The sequence below is a fragment of the Salmo salar genome, chromosome 21, assembly GCF_965601325.2.
Source record: "Salmo salar chromosome 21, fSalSal1, whole genome shotgun sequence".
In the NCBI taxonomy this organism is placed as follows: Eukaryota; Metazoa; Chordata; class Actinopteri; order Salmoniformes; family Salmonidae; genus Salmo; species Salmo salar.
The window spans coordinates 47,941,486-47,959,857 of record NC_138311.1 but is presented as its reverse complement, the minus strand read 5'-3'; the positions used below and the strand labels follow the sequence as shown (position 1 = coordinate 47,959,857).

Sequence of the window (18,372 nt, the reverse complement as noted above, 5' to 3'; positions counted from 1 at the left end):
ATATATTTCCTGTATATTATATATGTACACTACCGGTCAAAAGTTTTAGAACACCTACTCATTCAAGGGTTTTTCTTTATTTTTACTATTTTCTACTTTGTTGAATAATAGTGAAGACATCACAACTATGAAATAACACAAATGGAATAATTTAGTAACCAAACAAGTGTTAAACAAATCAAAATATATTTTATATTTGAGATAATTCAAATAGCCACCCTTTGCCTTGATGACAGTTTTTCACACTCTTGGCATTCTCTCAACCAGCTTCACCTGGAATGCTTTTCCAACAGTCTTGAAGGAGTTCCCACTGCTTTTTCTTCACTCTGGGGTCTGACTCATCCCAAACCATCTCAATTTGGTTGAGATTGGGGGATTATGGAGGCCAGGTCATCTGATGCACCATTCCATCACTCTCCTTCTTGGTAAAATGCCCTTACACACCCTGGAGGTCATTGTCCTGTTGAAAACAAATGATAGTCTGGCTAAGCCGAAGCCAGATGGGATAGCGTATCGCTGCAGAATGCTGTGGTAGCTGCACTGGTTAAGTGTGTCTTGAATTCTAAAGAAATCACAGACAGTGTCACCAGCAAAGCACCCCCACACCATAACACCTCCTCCTCCATGCTTTATGGTGGGAAATACACATGCGGAGATCATCCATTCACCCACACTGCGTCTCACAAAGACATGGCGGTTGGAACCAAAAATCATCCATTTGGACTCCAGACCAAAGGACGAATTTCCACTGGTTTAATGTCCATTGCTCGTGTTTCTTGGCCCAAGCAAGTATCTTCTTCTTATTGGTGTCCTATAGTAGTGGTTTCTTTGCAGCAATTCGACCATGAAGGCCTGATTCACACAGTCTCCTCTGAACAGTTGATGTTGAGATGTGTCTATTACTTGAACTCTGTGAAGTATGTATTTGGGCTGCGATTGCTGAGGCTGGTAATTTAATGAACATATCCTCTGCAGCAGAGGTAATTCTGGGTCTTCCATTCCTGTGGCGGTCCTCATGAGAGCCAGTTTGATCATAGTGCTTGATGGTTTTTGCGACTGCACTTGAACAAACTTTCAAAGTTATTGAAAGTTTCCATATTGACTGACCTTCATGTCTTAAAGTAATGATGGACTGTCATTTCTCTTTACTTATTTGAGCGGTTCTTGCCATAATATGGATTTGGTCTTTTACCAAATAGGGCATACCCCCTACCTTGTCACAACATAACTGATTGGCTCAAACGCATTAACCCTTGTGTTGTCTTATGGGTAAAAAATGACCCGCCACTATTTTTAACAGCAGAGAAAACCCCCTAAATGATATTTTTTCAACTTGAAGTTTGATGACTTTTCCTAGGGTTACCCACAACATTAGAAAAAGTGAAACATTGCCTTTGTTCATATTTCCATGAAAGCTGTACACCACCAGGGTACAAAGATTGTCTTAGGGTCATTTTTGACCCAGTAGTTATAAAATCATTTACACACCACAAAAACCACACACACACACACAAATAGAAATTGAGATTATGTGTGATTATGTACTGATTGAACTCAGCCAGCAGCTCCTGAAGAGGAAGATCACCATGGTTGGCACAGTTAGAAAGAACAAGGCTAAGCTCCCCCCTGCGCTCCTCGCAACAAGGGGGAGAGAGGCCTTCTCATCAAAGTTTGCCTTCACCACCACTCTAGTTTCTTACCTCCCAAAGAGGAACAAGAATGTGGTCCTCCTGAGCACACTGCACAAAACGGCTGAGATCAGTGATCGTGAGGACAGGAAGCCAGCCATCATCCTGGACTACAACCACAACAAAGGAGGCATGGACAACCTGGACAAGGTGATTGGAACTGCAGGAGGATGACTGGCCCCTGGTCATCTTCCATAACATCATTGATGTGTCCTCATACAATAACTTTGTGATATGGAACAAGTTCAACCCTACCTGGATGCCTGATAAGCGGAAAAAGAAGAGGGTGTTCCTGGAGCAGCTGGGAAAGGCACTTGTAACCCCACACATTCAAAGAAGGGAGCGCCTCCCCCGCACAGCAGCCTCTGCAGTGCTTGTGAAAGCTGTTCAGGGGGCTGAATCTTGTCCTGATCCACCTGAGGCTGCAGCTGCGGCAGGCAAGAGGAGAAGATGCCAATTATGCACCCCAAAGAAGGACTGTAAAACAAATATGTGCTGCACATGTGAGAAATACATCTGCAAAGTCCATGCACACACACTTGCATACTGTTCTACATGTGCTAATTCGAGTTGATTGATTTATGTTCTTCACGTTTTTGTTTTGTATCTATATTATTTTGTTCTTATTTATTGTTTTTGTTTTTACACCTTGTGGGTGTGAGCAATGGCTCAAAAAATGGGAGAAGACAAGTATTTTGTAGTTGAATTCCTCATTGTACAGTATATAAGAATATATCACTATGTTGCCAAAAAAAGTTTGACTGTTATTGTTTCTCTTCAATACAATGCATTCGAAACTACTTTCTGCACATTTCTGCTACTTTCTTAGGCTATACAAGTGCTATCTCTTGCTAAAAAAAACGTACGTTTACACCTATGTAGTACCTTTAGCAGTAATAATAATTCACCTGTACTTTGGTAAAGAAAACAATCATGACAGGTGTGTTGTAATAAAAATGAGTGGTTTCCACTGAATTAAATGCAGTCTTTCTGCATTGTGAAGAGGGACAACCCAGATATTCACAAAGTTTGTGATGAATGACAGGTTGTTTCTTCATGCAAAATAGATTTGGGGTTTAAAATTCAGTTAAGCTGCTTTATTATGAGGGTTCAGTGAAGGCGGGTGTCACGACTTCTGCCGAAGTCGATGCCTCTCCTTGTTCGGGCGGTGCTCGGCGGTCAACATCACCAGTCTTCTAGCCATCATTGATCCATTTTTCATTTTCCATTGGTTTTGTCTTGTCTTCCTACACACCTGGTTCCAATCCCATTCATTACATGTTGTGTATTTAACCCTCTGTTTCCCCTCATGTCCTTGTCAGAGATGTGTTATGTTTGTGTATTATGTATTGGTGTGTGACGGGTTCTTGTACCCACTTTTATTTATCTTGCATTTTTGATTATGGAGTTTTGTCTAGTCTATTAAACGACTCCATTTATACCAAGTTCGATTCTCCTGCACCTGACTTCCCTGCCACCCACGCACACGACATTACAGAATCTCTGACCCTAATATGAAGTCAGCAGGAGAAGGTACCCCGGCCATGGAGGTGGAGGAGCGCGTCCAGGAGCATGCGGGAATGCTTTACCATCTGGGCGACCCATGGATCTCGTTGTCTAGACAATGGACCGCTGGGAGAAACAAGGAGTTCTTCCAGCTCCTCCACCAGCACAACCGGGGCCTATCCTGAGCGCCCCTTTCCCACCTGAACCCAGTGGGATCCGTTTCTCCATGCCACAGGAGTACGACTGGAGTGCTGCCAACTGCCAGGGTTTCCTCCAACTAAACCTCTATCTGGCCACGGTCCACCCAGCTCCATTGGACCATGAGAAGGTGTCTGCCCTCGTCTCGTGCCTCACCGGGAAAGCCCTGGAGTGGGCCAATGCCGTGTGGAGAGAGGGAGATGCGGCATTGGACCAGTTTGAGGAGTTCACCCGCCGTTTCCGGGCAGTCTTCGACCACCCACCCGAGGGCAGAGCGACGGGTGAGCACCTCTACCATCTGAGGCAGGAGACGAGGAGCGACCAGGAGTTTGCCCTGGAGTTTAGGACCCTGGCTGCCGGCGTGGGATGGAACAAAAGGGCTCTGATCGACCATTACAGCTGCAGTATGTGCGAGGACGTCTGTCAAGAGCTGGCCTGCAGAGACACAACCCTCACTTTCGACCAGCTGGTGGACCTGTCCATCCGGCTGGACAACCTGCTGGCTACTCGCGGACGTCCAGATCGGGGTCTGGTGGTTCCATCCTCCCGCACCCCCTCTCCGATACCCATGGAGCTGGGAGGGGCAGTGCGCAGGGAGACCGGAGGGGGTTCCCGCTCGTGCACCATCTGTGGCTGCAGTGGTCACACTGCTGGTTGGTGCTGGGTTGGTTCCTCTGGGAATCGAGGCAGCAGGCAGGGCGCTCTGGCGTCACCCCAGGTGAGCCGGCACCATTCTCACACAGAGCCCTCTGTTGCACATATGTTTGTGTCTGTCACTTTTTCTGAATTTTCCCCGCATTCCCAGCATAAGGCGCTCGTAGATTCAGGCGCGGCTGGGAATTTCATTGATAGAGCGTTAGCTCATAGTTTAGGGACCCCCATTGTTCCCGTGGATGTGCCCTTCCCCGTTCACGCCTTAGATAGTCGACCATTAGGGTCAGGGTTAATCAGGGAGGCCACCGCTCCTTTGGGCATGGTGACGCAGGGGGGTCACGAGCAAAAAAATAGCATTTTCCTTATTGACTCTCCTGCGTTTCCCATGGTGCTGGGCCTTCCCTGGTTAGCTTGTCATAATCCCACTGTTTCTTGGCCACAGAGGGCACTCACGGGGTGGTTGCGAGAATGCTCAGGTAGGTGTTTGGAGGTTTCCGTTGGTGCTACGGTGGAGAGTCCAGACCAGGTCTCCACCATGCGCATTCCCCCAGAATATGCCGATTTGGCTCTCGCCTTCTGTAAAAAGAAGGCGACTCAATTACCACCCCATCGATGGGAGGATTGAGCGATACATCTCCTGGTAGACGCTACTCTTCCCAGGAGTCATGTGTATCCCCTGTCGCAAGTGGAGACGGTGGCTATGGAGACATATGTCTCCGAATCCCTGCGTCAGGGGTACATTCAGTCCTCCACTTCACCCATCTCCTCGAGTTTCTTTTTTGTGAAGAAGAAGGATGGAGGTCTGCACCCGTGCATTGATTATAGAGGTCTCAAACAAATCACGGTGAGGTACAGTTACCCGCTACCTCTGATTGCCATGGCGATTGAGTTAATGCACGGGGCGCGCTTCTTCACTATACTGGATCTCAGGAGTGCGTACAACCTGGTGCGTATCCGGGAGGGATAGGAGTGGAAGACGGCATTTAGTACCACCTCAGGGCATTATGAGTACCTCGTCATGCCGTACGGGTTAAGGAATGCTCCATCAGTCTTCCAGGCCTTTGTAGACAAGATTTTCAGGGACCTGCACGGGCAGGGTGTAGTGGTGTATATCGATGACATTCTGACATACTCCGCTACACACGCCGAGCATGTGTCCCTGGTGCGCAGAGTGCTTAGTCGCCTGTTGGAGCATGACTTGTACGTCAAGGCTGAGAAATGCCTGTTCTTCCAACAGTCCGTCTCCTTCCTAGGGTATCGCATTTCCACGTCAGGGGTGGTGATGGAGAGTGACCGCATTGCAGCCGTGTGTAATTGGCCGACTCCCACCACGGTGAAGGAGGTGCAGCGATTCTTAGGGTTTGCCAACTACTACCAGAGGTTTACCCGGGGTTTTGGTCAGGTAGCTGCTCCCATTACCTCACTGCTGAAGGGGGGCCCAGTGCGCTTGCAGTGGTCAGCTGAGGCGGACAGGGCTTTTAGGCACCTGAGGGCTCTGTTTACCTCGGCTCCTGTGTTGGCCCATTCGGATACCTTTTTGACATTCATAGTGGAGGTGGACGCATCCGAGGCTGGGATAGGAGCTGTGCTCTCTCAGCACTCGGGTACGCCACCGAAGCTCCGCCCGGCTGAGCGAAACTATGATGTGGGGGACCAGGAGCTGTTGGCTGTCGTCAGAGCCTTGAAGGCGTGGAGACATTGGCTTGAGGGGGCTAAACACCCCTTTTTCATCTGGACTGACCACCACAATCTGGAGTACATCCGAGACTGAATCCTCGCCAGGCAAGGTGGGCCATGTTTTTCACCCGTTTTGTGTTTACCCTCTCTTACAGACCAGGATCCCAGAACGTTAAGGCAGACGCACTGTCTCGGCTGTATGACACAGAGGAGCGGCCCATGGATCCCACTCCCATACTCCCCGCCTCTTGTTTGGTGGCACCGGTAGTGTGGGAGCTGGACGCGGACATTGAGCAGGCGTCACGTGCAGAGCCCGCTCCCCCTCAGTGTCCAGCTGGGCGTCTGTACATTCTGTCTGCGGTCCGCAACCGGCTGATCTATTGGGTCCACACATCACCCTCCTCTGGTCATCCTGGGATCGGTCGGACGGTGCGCTGTCTTAGTGGGAAGTACTGGTGGCCCACTTTAGCTAAGGACGTGAGGGTTTATATTTCCTCCTGCTCGGTCTGCACCCAGTGCAAGGCTCCTAGACACCTGCCCAGAGGTAAGTTACAACCCTTACCCATTCCACAACGGCCGTGGTCACATCTGTCAGTGGATTTTCTAACCGATCTTCCACCTTCACAGGGTAACACCACGATCCCGGTTATTGTGGATCTTTTTTCTAAGTCCTGTCGTCTCCTCCCTCTGTCTCCCTACGGCCCTAAAAACTGCAGAGGCCCTGTTTACACACGTCTTCCGGCACTACGGGGTGCCTGAGGATATAGTGTCTGATCGGGGTCCCCAGTTCACATCAAGGGTCTGGAAGGCGTTCATGGAACATCTGGGGGTCGTGGTCAGCCTTACCTCAGGGTTTCACCCCGAGAGTAATGGGCAGGTGGAGAGAGTTAACCAGGATGTGGGTAGGTTTCCGAGGCCTTATTGCCAGGACCGGCCGGGGGAGTGGGCGGCGTTCGTGCCCTGGGCAGAGATGGCCCAGAACTCGCTCCGCCACTCCTCCACTCACCTTTCTCCCTTTCAGTGTGTATTGGGGTATCAGCCGGTTCTGGCTCCTTGGCATCAGAGTCAGACCGAGGCTCCTGCGGTGGACGACTGGTCCGGTGCACGGAGGAAACATGGGACGCCTCCCACGTCCACCTTCAGCGCACCGTACTGCGCCAGAAAGTTGGCGCAGACCGTCACTGCAGTGAGGGTCTGGCTCTCGACCCGAAACCTGCCCCTCCGCCTGCCCTGCCGGAAGCTGGGTCCGCGGTTTGTGGGGCCATTTAAAGTCCTGAGGAGAGTGAACGAGGTATGTTATAGGTTACAGCTTCCCCCCGATTACCGCATTAACCCCTCGTTCCATGTGTCTCTCCTCAGGCCGGTGGTGGCTGGCCCGCTCCAGGAAGCTGAGGTGCGGGAGGTTCCTCCGCCCCCTCTGGACATCGAGGGGGCCCTGGCGTACTCCGTTCGATCCGTCCTGGATTCGAGACGTCGGGCGAGGGACCTTCAGTACCTCATGGACTGGGAGGGGTACGGTCCGGAGGAAAGATGCTGGGTTCCGGTGGAGGACGTGTTAGATCCTTCCCTGCTGCGAGAGTTCCACCATCTCCATCCGGATTGCCCTGCGCCTCGTCCTCTGTGTCGTCCCGAGGCCGGTGTTGACGCGCTGCTGGAGCCGTGCGTCAAGGGGGGGTACTGTCACGACTTCTGCCGAAGTCGATGCCTCTCCTTGTTCGTGCGGTGTTCGGCGGTCGACGTCACCGGTCTTCTAGCCATCATTGATCCATTTTTCATTTTCCATTGGTTTTGTCTTGTCTTCCTACACACCTGGTTCCAATCCCATTCATTACATGTTGTGTATTTAACCCTCTGTTTCCCCTCATGTCCTTGTCAGAGATGTGTTATGTTTGTGTATTATGTATTGGTGAGTGACGGGTTCTTGTACCCACTTTTATTTATCTTGCATTTTTGATTATGGAGTTTTGTCTAGTCTATTAAACGACTCCATTTATACCAAATTCGATTCTCCTGCGCCTGACTTCCCTGCCACCCACACACAAGACATTACAGCGGGTCATTTTTGACACATAGGACAAGGGGAGTATAAAGAATGTTAAGTCTACACAAGGGTTAAGAAGGAAAGAAATTCCACAAATTAACTTTTAAGATGACACATGTCTTAATTGAAATGCATTCCAGGTGACTACCTCATGAAGCTGGTGGAGAGAATGCCATGAGTGTGCAAAGCTGTCATCAAGGCAAAGGGTGGCTATTTGAAGAATCTCAAATATAGTATATATTTTGATTTGTTTAACCTCTTACATCTAGACGTTCTGCTAGCGGAACACCTGCTCCAATATCCAATGATGGGCGTGGCGTGAAATACAAAGTCCTCGAAAATCCGAAAACTTAAATTTTTCAAACATATGACTATTTTACATCATTTTAAAGACAAGACTCTCCTTTATCTAACCACACTGTCCGATTTCAAAAAGGCTTTACAGCGAAAGCAAAACATTAGATTATGTCAGCAGAGTATCCAGCCAGAAATAATCAGACACCCATTTTTCAAGCTAGCATATAATGTCACAAAAAAAAAAACACAGCTAAATGCAGCACTAACCTTTGATGATCTTCATCAGATGACACACCTAGGACATTATGTTATACAATACATGCATGTTTTGTTCAATCAAGTTCATATTTATATCAAAAACCAGCTTTTTACATTAGCATGTGACGTTCAGAACTAGCATAACCACCGAACACTTCCGGTGAATTTACTAAATTACTCACGATAAACCTTCACAAAAAACATAACAATTATTTTAAGAATTATAGATACAGAACTCCTTTGTGCAATCGAGGTGTCCGATTTTAAAATAGCTTCTCGGTGAAAGCACATTTTGCAATATTCTGAGTAGATATCCCAGCCATCACGGCTAGCTATTTAGACACCCACCAAGTTTAGCCCTGACCAAACTCCGATTTACTATTAGAAAAGTATGATTACCTTTGGTGTTCTCCGTCAGAATGCACTCCCAGGACTGCTACTTCAATAACAAATGTTGGTTTGGTTCAAAATAATCCATTGTTATATCCAAATAGCGGCGTTTTGTTCGTGCGTTCAAGACACTATCCGAAGTGTAAATAAGGGTCACGAGCACGACGCATTTCGTGACAAAAAAATTCTAAATATTCCATTACCGTACTTCGAAGCATGTCAACCGCTGTTTAAAATAAATTTTTATGCCATTTTTCTCGTAAAAAAGCGATAATATTCAGACCGGGAAAGCGTGTATACGTACAAAGAGAGAGAAAATAAAAGCATGGGATCCCCTCGTGCACGCGCCTGAGTCTCACAGTACTGTGACCAGCCACTATCCAAACGCGCTACTTTTTTTCAGCCAGAGCCTGCAAAGCCACGATTCAGCTTTTTGCCGCCTTCTGAGAGCCCATGGGAGCCGTAGGAAGTGTCACGTAACAGCAGAGATCCCCTGTAATGGATAGAGATAATCAAGAAGGGCAAGAAATGGTCAGACAGGGTACTTCCTGTACAGAATCTTCTCAGGTTTTGGCCTGCCAAATGAGTTTTGTTATACTCACAGACACCATTCAAACAGTTTTAGAAACTTTGGAGTGTTTTCTATCCAAAGCTAATAATTGTATGCATATTCTAGATTCTGGGCAGGAGTAATAATCAGATTAAATCAGGTACGTTTTTTATCCGGCCGTGAATATACTGCCCCCTACCCATAACAGGCTAGCATATAATGTCACAAAAAAACAAAACCACAGCTAAATGCAGCACTAACCTTTGATGATCTTCATCAGATGACACTCCTAGGACATTATGTTATACAATACATGCATGTTTTGTTCAATCAAGTTCATATTTATATCAAAAAACAGCTTTTTACATTAGCATGTGACGTTCAGAACTAGCATAACCACCGAACACTTCCGGTGAATTTACTAAATTACTCACGATAAACGTTCACAAAAAAAAAAAAAAAATTATTTTAAGAATTATAGATACAGAACTCCTTTATGCAATTGCGGTGTCCGATTTTAAAATAGCTTTTCGGTGAAAGCACATTTTGCAATATTCTGAGTAGATAGCCCGGCCATCATGGCTAGCTATTTTGACACCCACCAAGTTTGGTACTCACCAAACTCAGATTTACTATAAGAAAATTTGATTACCTTTGCTGTTCTTCATCAGAATGCATTCCCAGGACTTCTACTTCAATAACAAATGTTGGTTTGGTTCCAAATAATCCATAGTTATATCCAAATAGCGGCGTTTTGTTGTGCGTTCAAGACAGTATCCGAAGGGTGACGCGCCCGGCGCGTTTCGTGACAAAGAATTTCAAAATTTTCCATTACCGTACTTCGAAGCATGTCAAATGCTGTTTAAAATAAATTTTTATGCGATTTTTCTCGTAAAAAAGCGATAATATTCCGACCGGGAGTCGTTGTTTTCGTTCAAAGATGGAGAAAGTAAAATGGAGTCTTCTCGTGCATGCGCACGCCAGTCTCATTGTTCTCAGATCGACCACTATCCAAATGCGCTACTGTTTTTCAGCCATGGCCTGCAAAGTCATCATTCAATGTTCTGGTGCCTTCTGAGAGCCTATGGGAGCGTTAGAAAATGTCACGTTACAGCAGAGATCCCCTGTTTTGGATAGAGATGATCAAGAAGGCCAAGAAATGGTCAGAGAGGGCGCTTCCTATTTGGAATCTTCTCAGGTTTTGGCCTGCCAAATGAGTTCTGTTATACTCACAGACACCATTCAAATAGTTTTAGAAACTTTGGAGTGTTTTCTATCCAAAGCTAATAATTATATGCATATTCTAGAGTATATATTATATACGTATTTATACATATATATATATATATATTTATGCTTGGCGTTGCCCTGCTGCCTGTTCTCCTCTCCCTCCCCTCTTACTCCTCTTCCTTCTCTCCCTACTCTCTTCCTCCTATCTGTCTGCAGAGGTTTGTGGGGAATGTGAATGCCGACGGTGTCGTCCACCACAAGTTGTCCCACTCTATCAGAAGCCGCTTCCTGCGCTTCGTCCCCCTGGACTGGAACCCCAGTGGCTGGGTGGGACTCAGAGTGGAGGTCTACGGCTGTGCCTACAGTGAGTGATCAGACCACCAGCCCTTACATTCAGACCATATAGACAGTGCCTACATTAGTGACCACCAGCCCTTACATTCAGACCATATAGGCAGTGCCTACAGTGAGTGATCAGACCACCATCCCTTTCATTCAGACCATATAGACAGTGCCTACATTAAAGTGACAGCCAGCCTTTACATACAGACCATATAAGCTGTGACTACATTAAAGTGACCACCAGCCCTTACATTCAGACCAAACACATTCAGCTAATATCATAATGCCTACAGTAAGTGATCAGACCACCAGCCCTTACATCCAGACCAAACACATTCAGCTAAAATCATAATGCCTATAGTAAGTGATCAGACCACCAGCCCCTACATTCAGACCAAACACGTTCAGCTAATATCATAATGCCTACAGTAAGTGATCAGACCACCAGCCCCTACATCCAGACCAAACACATTCAGCTAAAATCATAATGCCTATAGTAAGTGATCAGACCACCAGCCCCTACATTCAGACCAAACACGTTCAGCTAATATCATAATGCCTACAGTAAGTGATCAGACCACCAGCCCCTACATTCAGACCAAACACGTTCAGCTAATATCATAATGCCTACAGTAAGTGAACCCTCCACCCATTACATTCAGAACACCCTACTTCTGGGTATTACCTTTAATGAAAGCAGGATGTTTGCGGACAACTGCAGAAATACAGTAGATAGGATTTTTTTATTACAAATTATTAAAGAAAAATACCAACCAATAGAGATAAACAGTAACAGCCAGGCAGGCATGCCAGTTGAGATCCAGGATAATGCTAAATTAATCAATCTAATCAAATTAACTTTTATTGGCCGTGTACACAGATTTTGCAGGTGTTACAGCAGGTGCAGCAAAATGCTTAAGTTACTAGCTCCAACAATAAATTAAAATACTCTGATCAGCAAGTGAATTACTATCATACTACTAATATATTTATTATTAGTGTATTACTGGACAGTTATAATTATCCCTGAGCGAGCACTTTCATCATGCCGAATGGTTCCACAACATGATCCCTGTATTCATGTTGGATGCGTTTGTGCTCTGCTAATAAATACAGCTCAAAGTAAAAATAAATAAAAGGAGGGACAATACACATCTTCATTTTGAACTATAAAATAGGTCGATCAATTCATGACACAGAGAGAAAAGAGCGAGTGAGGGAGAGAGAGAGAGAGAGAGAGACAGATGAAAAGGAGAGTTTTGTTCTGCAATGTTCATGTCATTACATTAATGGATATGTAACTACAGATGAATGTATCTATGCATGAGTCCTCCAGGTCTCTCAGTGAATAAATTCAATGGGTAAGGCTGACAATTCCCCCTATGGCAAACTAATAACTTGCCTTTTTGAGCACTTACAGGAATCAGTTGTGTATGACCAAAAGGGGTGAGCACAAGAGCTAGATACTGCAATTATCTAAGAAAAATAACAAGTCTATGTCAGAGATGTTCCCTATCCAGTTACACATGGAAATGGCTTCCAGCATAATATATACTGAAAAAATATAGAAACGCAACAATTTCAAAGATTTTACTGAGTTACAGTTCATATAAGGAAATCAGTCAATTTAAACATTAATTTGGCCCCAATCTATGGATTTCACATGACTGGGAATACAGATATGCATCTGTTGGTCACAGATACATTACAACAACAAAAGTATGTGGCCTGTAAGAAAAATACAGTCTAAATCAGTCTTGGATGAGTTCAAACATGTATGTGAATGAGTATTTACTGATGGTGTTTAATCATGTTTTATGGACTTAACAAAAGGTGTCTCACAGGGATCGATTCTTGGTCCGGTTCTTTTCAGTATTTAAATGTACAATATTAATTTATCTGTACAAAATTGTAACTTTATACTGTATACAGATGACACTGTGGTGTATGCTATTGCTCCCACAGCTGATAAAGCTCTGTCAGAGTTTCAAGTTTCAAGTTTATTGCCTTGCAGGAAGCCTTTGTTGAACTGAAATTGGTACTTAATGCAGGTAAAAACCAAGTACACTACATGACCAAAAGTATGTGGACACCTGCTCGTCGAACATCTCATTCCAAAATCATGGGCATTAATATGGAGTTGGTCCCCCCTTTGCTGCTATAATAGCTTCCACTCTTCTGGGAAGGCTTTCCACTAGATGTTGGGACTTTGCTGCGGGGACTTGCTTCCATTCAGCCACAAGCATTAGTGAGGTCGGCCACTGATGTTGGCCGATTAGGCCTGGCTCGCAGTCGGCTTTCCAATTCATCCCAAAGGGCTCTCAGGGCTCTGTGCTGGCCAGTCAAGTTCTTCCACACCGATCTCGACAACATTTCTGTATGGACCTCGCTTTGTGCACGGGGGCATCTGAAACAGGAAAGGGCCTTCCTCAAACTGTTGCCACAAAGTTGGAAGCATAGAATCGTCAAGAATGTCATTGAATGCTGTAGCATTAAGATTTCCCTTCACTGGAACTAAGGGACCTAGCCGAACCATGAAAAACAGCCCCAAACCATTATTCCTCCTCCACCAAACTTTACAGATGGTACTGTACATTCGGGCAGGTAGTGTTCTCATGGCATCTGCCAAATCCAGATTCATCCTTTCGATTGCCAGATGGTGAAGCGTGATTCATCACTCCAGAGAACACATTCACACTGTTCCAGAGACCAATGGGGGAAAGCTTTACACAACTCCAGCCGACACTTAGCATTGCGCATGGTGATCTTAGGCTTGTGTGTGGCTGCTCGGCCATGGAAACCCCCTTCATGAAATTCCAGACAAACAGTTATTATGCTAACATTGCTCCCAGAAGCAGTTTGGAACTCGGTAGTGTGTTGCAAATGAGGACAGACGATTTTTACATGCTACGCGCTTCAGCACTCTGCTATTCCATCTGTGAGCTTGTGTGGCCTACCACTTTGCGGCTGAACCGTTGTTGCTCCTAGACGTTTCCACTTCACAATAACATCACTTACAGTTGACCGGGGCAGCTCTAGCAGGGCAGACATTTGACAAACTGACTTGTTGGAAAGGTGGCATTTTATGACAGTGCCATGCTGAAAGTCAATGAGCTCTTCAGTAAGACCATTCTACTGCCAACGTTTGTCTATGGAGATTGCATGGCTGTGTGCTCAATTTTATACAGCAACGGGTGTGGCTGAAATAGCCGAATCTACAAATTTGAAGGCGTGTTTCAAACATTTGTATATACTGTATAGTGTACCTTAAAACAAAGGGTAAGGGGCATGGATCAGAAAACCATTCAGTATCTAGTGTGACCAGTATTTGCCTCATGCAGCGCAACACATCTCATAGAGTTGATCAGGCTGTTGATTGTGGCCTGTGGAATGTTGTTCCACTCCTCTTACATGGCTGTGCAAAGTTTGTGTATATTGGCAGGAACTGGAACACGCTGTCGTACACGTCAATCCAGAGCGTCCCAAAAATGCTCAATGTGTGACATGTCTGGTGAGTATGCAGGCCATGGATGAACTGGGACATTTTCAGCTTCCAGGAAATGCAACATGGGGCCCTGCATTATCATGCTGAAACATGAGGTAATGGCAGCGGATGAATGGCACAACAAAGGCCTCAGGATCTCATCACGGTATCGCTGTGCATTCAAATTGCCATAGATAAAATGCAATTGTGTTTGTTGTCCGTAGTTTATGCCTGCCCATACCATAACCCCACCGCCACCATGGGACATTCTGTTCACAATGTTGTCATCAGCAAACCACTCCCCCACACGACACATTGCACACTCGCTCAAAACCTGAGACTTCTGAGGGATTGTGTTGTGTGACGAAACTGCACATTTTAGTGGCCTTTTCTTGTTCCCAGCACAAGGCGCACCTGTGTAATGATCATGCTGTTAATCAGCTTCTTGATATGCCACACCTGTGAGGTGTAAACAATTCTGTGCACAAGATTTGAGAGAAATAAGCTTTTTGTGCGTATGGAACATTTCGGGGATCTTTTATTTCAGCTCATGAAACATGGGACCAACACTTTATATGTTGCTTTTATATTTTTGTTCAGTGTACATTTAAATACTACCATTGATGTAGACACTAGCATTTCCTTCACAGGTATGAAGTGCTGAGAGCTATAGCAGTCTGTTCATAATAGGCTCTTTGTGACAGGGAGTAAGTAATCCAATGCCAAACCATTTAACTGTCTGTTGATTGCCTTCAGAATCAGACGTGGCAGACTTTGATGGCAGAAGTTCCCTGCTCTACCGGTTTAACCAGAAGTCCATGAGCACGGTGAAGGATGTGATCTCATTGCGCTTCAAGAGCCACCAAGCTGAGGGGGTGCTGCTCCATGGAGAGGGTCAGAGGGGCGACTACATCACACTGGAGCTGCACCGGGGCAGGCTGGCCCTCTACCTCAACCTGGGTGAGTTAGTCACACCGGGGCAGGCTGGCCCTCTACCTCAACCTGGGTGAGTTAGTCACACCGGGGCAGGTTGGCCCTCTACCTCAACCTGGGTGAGTTAGTCACACCGGGGCAGGTTGGCCCTCTACCTCAACCTGGGTGAGTTAGTCACCCCGGGGAAGGCTGGCCCTCTACCTCAACCTGGGTGAGTTAGTCACACCGGGGCAGGTTGGCCCTCTACCTCAACCTGGGTGAGTTAGTCACACCGGGGCAGGTTGGCCCTCTACCTCAACCTGGGTGAGTTAGTCACACCGGGGAAGGCTGGCCCTCTACCTCAACCTGGGTGAGTTAGTCACCCCGGGGCAGGTTGGCCCTCTACCTCAACTTGGCTCACATAACTCAGGGTTTAGAGGTTAGAGGTCATGTGTAACAGGACACAAGGGTCTCTGGGTAAGGATCGAATAGTCATTTGAACCATTTAAAAGCAGACTGGGCAGCTGTCTGGGAGGGTAACTAGATGTTTGTGTTCTGATACCCTTCCAGTTACCACTGCTCCTGAGCTCCATTTACAAGATAGACTCAGACGGTTAAGGATCCACATTGTGAGCAGCTGAGCTGGGAAGAGGATTCTTAAATGACTGTCTTGTCTGCACTTCCTATGAGAGAACCTCTTCTTTCAATACAAATCAAATCAATACGGTCCCCAATGGCAACTGTATAATGATCCGTGTTAACAACCATAAAGATCCACATCATGAACAGCTGAGTCTGGGGAAGACTGTTCTAGTACTCCGTTTTGGGAATGTCTTGTGAGCACATTCTTTCAGACCTCTTCTTTCCTCAATATACTGGACTGTTTTATGATCTATATCAAAGTAACCATATTATCTTGTTCTCTGTCTGTTCTCTGTCTTCAGATGACACAAGGCTGCGGTTCAGCAGTGGTCGTGTTGCGGTCACTCTCAGCAGTCTTCTGGACGACCAGCACTGGCACTCTGTCCTCATCGAGCGCTTCAACAAGCAGGTCAACCTCACCGTGGACACCCACACACAGCACTTCAGGACCAAGGGGGAAGGAGACTCCCTGGAGGTGGACTATGAGGTGGGTCTATCCAAACACCTTACTGTAGAATAGTCAGACACTTCAGACCAAGTAAATAGTTCAACCAAGTTATCTTACTAATTGTGGCAATTTGAATTAATCCTGTATACGTTTAATAATGATGTCAACGTTTCACCCTTTTTCCTCATCAAAGCTCAGCTTCGGGGGCATCCCACTGCCAGGTAAGCCTGGTACCTTCCTGAGGAAGAACTTCCATGGCTGCATGGAGAACCTCTACTACAACGGGATCAACATCATCGACCTAGCCAAGCGACGCAAGCCTCAGATCTACAGCGTGGTAAGACAACCATTGTCATCCAACCGTACCATAGATTATTAGTACATCCTTAAAATAGTATGGGGACAAAGTAGTTAATCAACCAAGGCCTCTGTGATCTCAGACTGTTTTAATTGCACTGTTGCAGTGAGATTTCACATTTTCCTACAATGTGATTCGACTATGTTTAATCACATTTGTATTTGAGTTAGTCACATAGCTTTCTGTCCGTAGAGGAAAACATTGAGTGAGAAAACCAATCTAAATTCTCTCTACCGTTTAAGTTATATCTGACCCTCACTACTATGTCATTAATTCTGAACACATGAATAGACCCCCCCCCCATCAAATCAGACAGAAGCCTAAGTGCCACATAATTGCATCACAGGCACCTTTTTTTCCTTGAAATTCTGATTGCTATGTTAAAAGGCCTTTACTTACAATTGAGAAAGTGAGCAATTTTGCTCACTGACTGCCTTGATGGAATCCGTAATGGAATTTCAATGTGGAATAGTACCTGAGGTGGTGATCTGGTGGCGAGGGATCACATTGGGAGTCAAGTGCTGCCGATTGCTCTTCCCTGCCTCTGAGGCTCTGGGATTGATGGGCCGCTGACCTCAATTGACATGGCTGCTCTTTAGCTCCATGTACCACACAAGGCCTCTGGACCACTTGGAATTAGTGTGTTCTTTCTTTGCCCACCTGACGGCTGACCAAGATTGGAGTGGAGAAACTCAGAAATGTCATAGTTTGATATTGTAATACATTTCTGCATTTGTGGTGGTCTTGTAATTTGGCTTTATATGGCATTCTCAAGGAATTTTTTGGTTCTTACAGGCAATTTAGTTATCTAAGTACCATATTCAGTTGATACCTTCCTTTATCAGCCCACTGTTTGTCATTCTGCTCAGATGAACGTACAGTAAACCCAACATGAGATTCATTATGTATTCATCATGTTGATGATGGTGTGAGTAAATCATTCCATCATCTGTGTGCTCTGTGTGTGTCACCAGGGCAACGTGACCTTCTCGTGCTCTGAGCCCCAGCTGGTGTCCACTACCTTCCTGAGCTCCAGCAGCAGCTTCCTGTCGCTCCCAGCCACGCCGTCTGCTTCGGGGGGCTTCGCGGTGCGTTTCCAGTTCAGAACATGGAACCCAGACGGGCTACTGCTCTCCACCCGGCTGGCCCTGGAGCCCCAGCGACTGGAGCTGCAGATCAGCAACAGTCGGCTGCGCCTGACCCACCACATGTCAGCCCAGCAGAAAGAAGAGGTCTCCACCGGTAAGGGCCAACAGCCTCGAGTCTAGCTGACCCAGACCTACTCTATGCTGGAATCAGTGGTTCTGTCTATGGAGACTCAGAGTATAAAAGGCTCTTTATTCCAGTGAAACAGGCAGACAGTGAAAAACTCATCCATCATCCAGGTGGAGACGGTCTGTGTTTGGTTTTGCACATTTCATCTACATCATTTCTATTACCTTTTGCCCCCTATAAACTCAGAGGACGCTTCATCTTCTTTGAATGGCTCGAGTTAAAATGCCATCCTTTATATCTTGTATTTTGGATGCCAGTTCTACAGGATTGCAGTGAGACAGAAATAACATGTAGAATTACATTGGATTGCAGAGCCCAGACTTTCAGCAGATGGCAGGCACAGAGGGAATTATAGACCCACAGAAAGACCGCCACAGCTTGGAAGCCCTTCACTATAAAGGACAATCCAAATTAATATCCCA

General features: G+C 46.2%; 1 protein-coding gene across 1 annotated transcript in view; it reads left to right on the top strand.

The window, feature by feature from the left end:
- The window catches only part of LOC106582422 (contactin-associated protein-like 5), a 165,334-nt gene that overhangs the window by 119,315 nt on the left and 27,647 nt on the right, over window positions 1-18,372 (top strand). Inside the window, exons 4-8 of the mRNA XM_045704845.2 lie at window positions 10,706-10,853; window positions 15,072-15,275; window positions 16,172-16,356; window positions 16,511-16,654; window positions 17,650-17,917. Of these exons, the coding sequence (XP_045560801.2) occupies window positions 10,706-10,853; window positions 15,072-15,275; window positions 16,172-16,356; window positions 16,511-16,654; window positions 17,650-17,917 (949 nt within the window). The remainder of the gene's footprint in view (window positions 1-10,705; window positions 10,854-15,071; window positions 15,276-16,171; window positions 16,357-16,510; window positions 16,655-17,649; window positions 17,918-18,372) is intronic.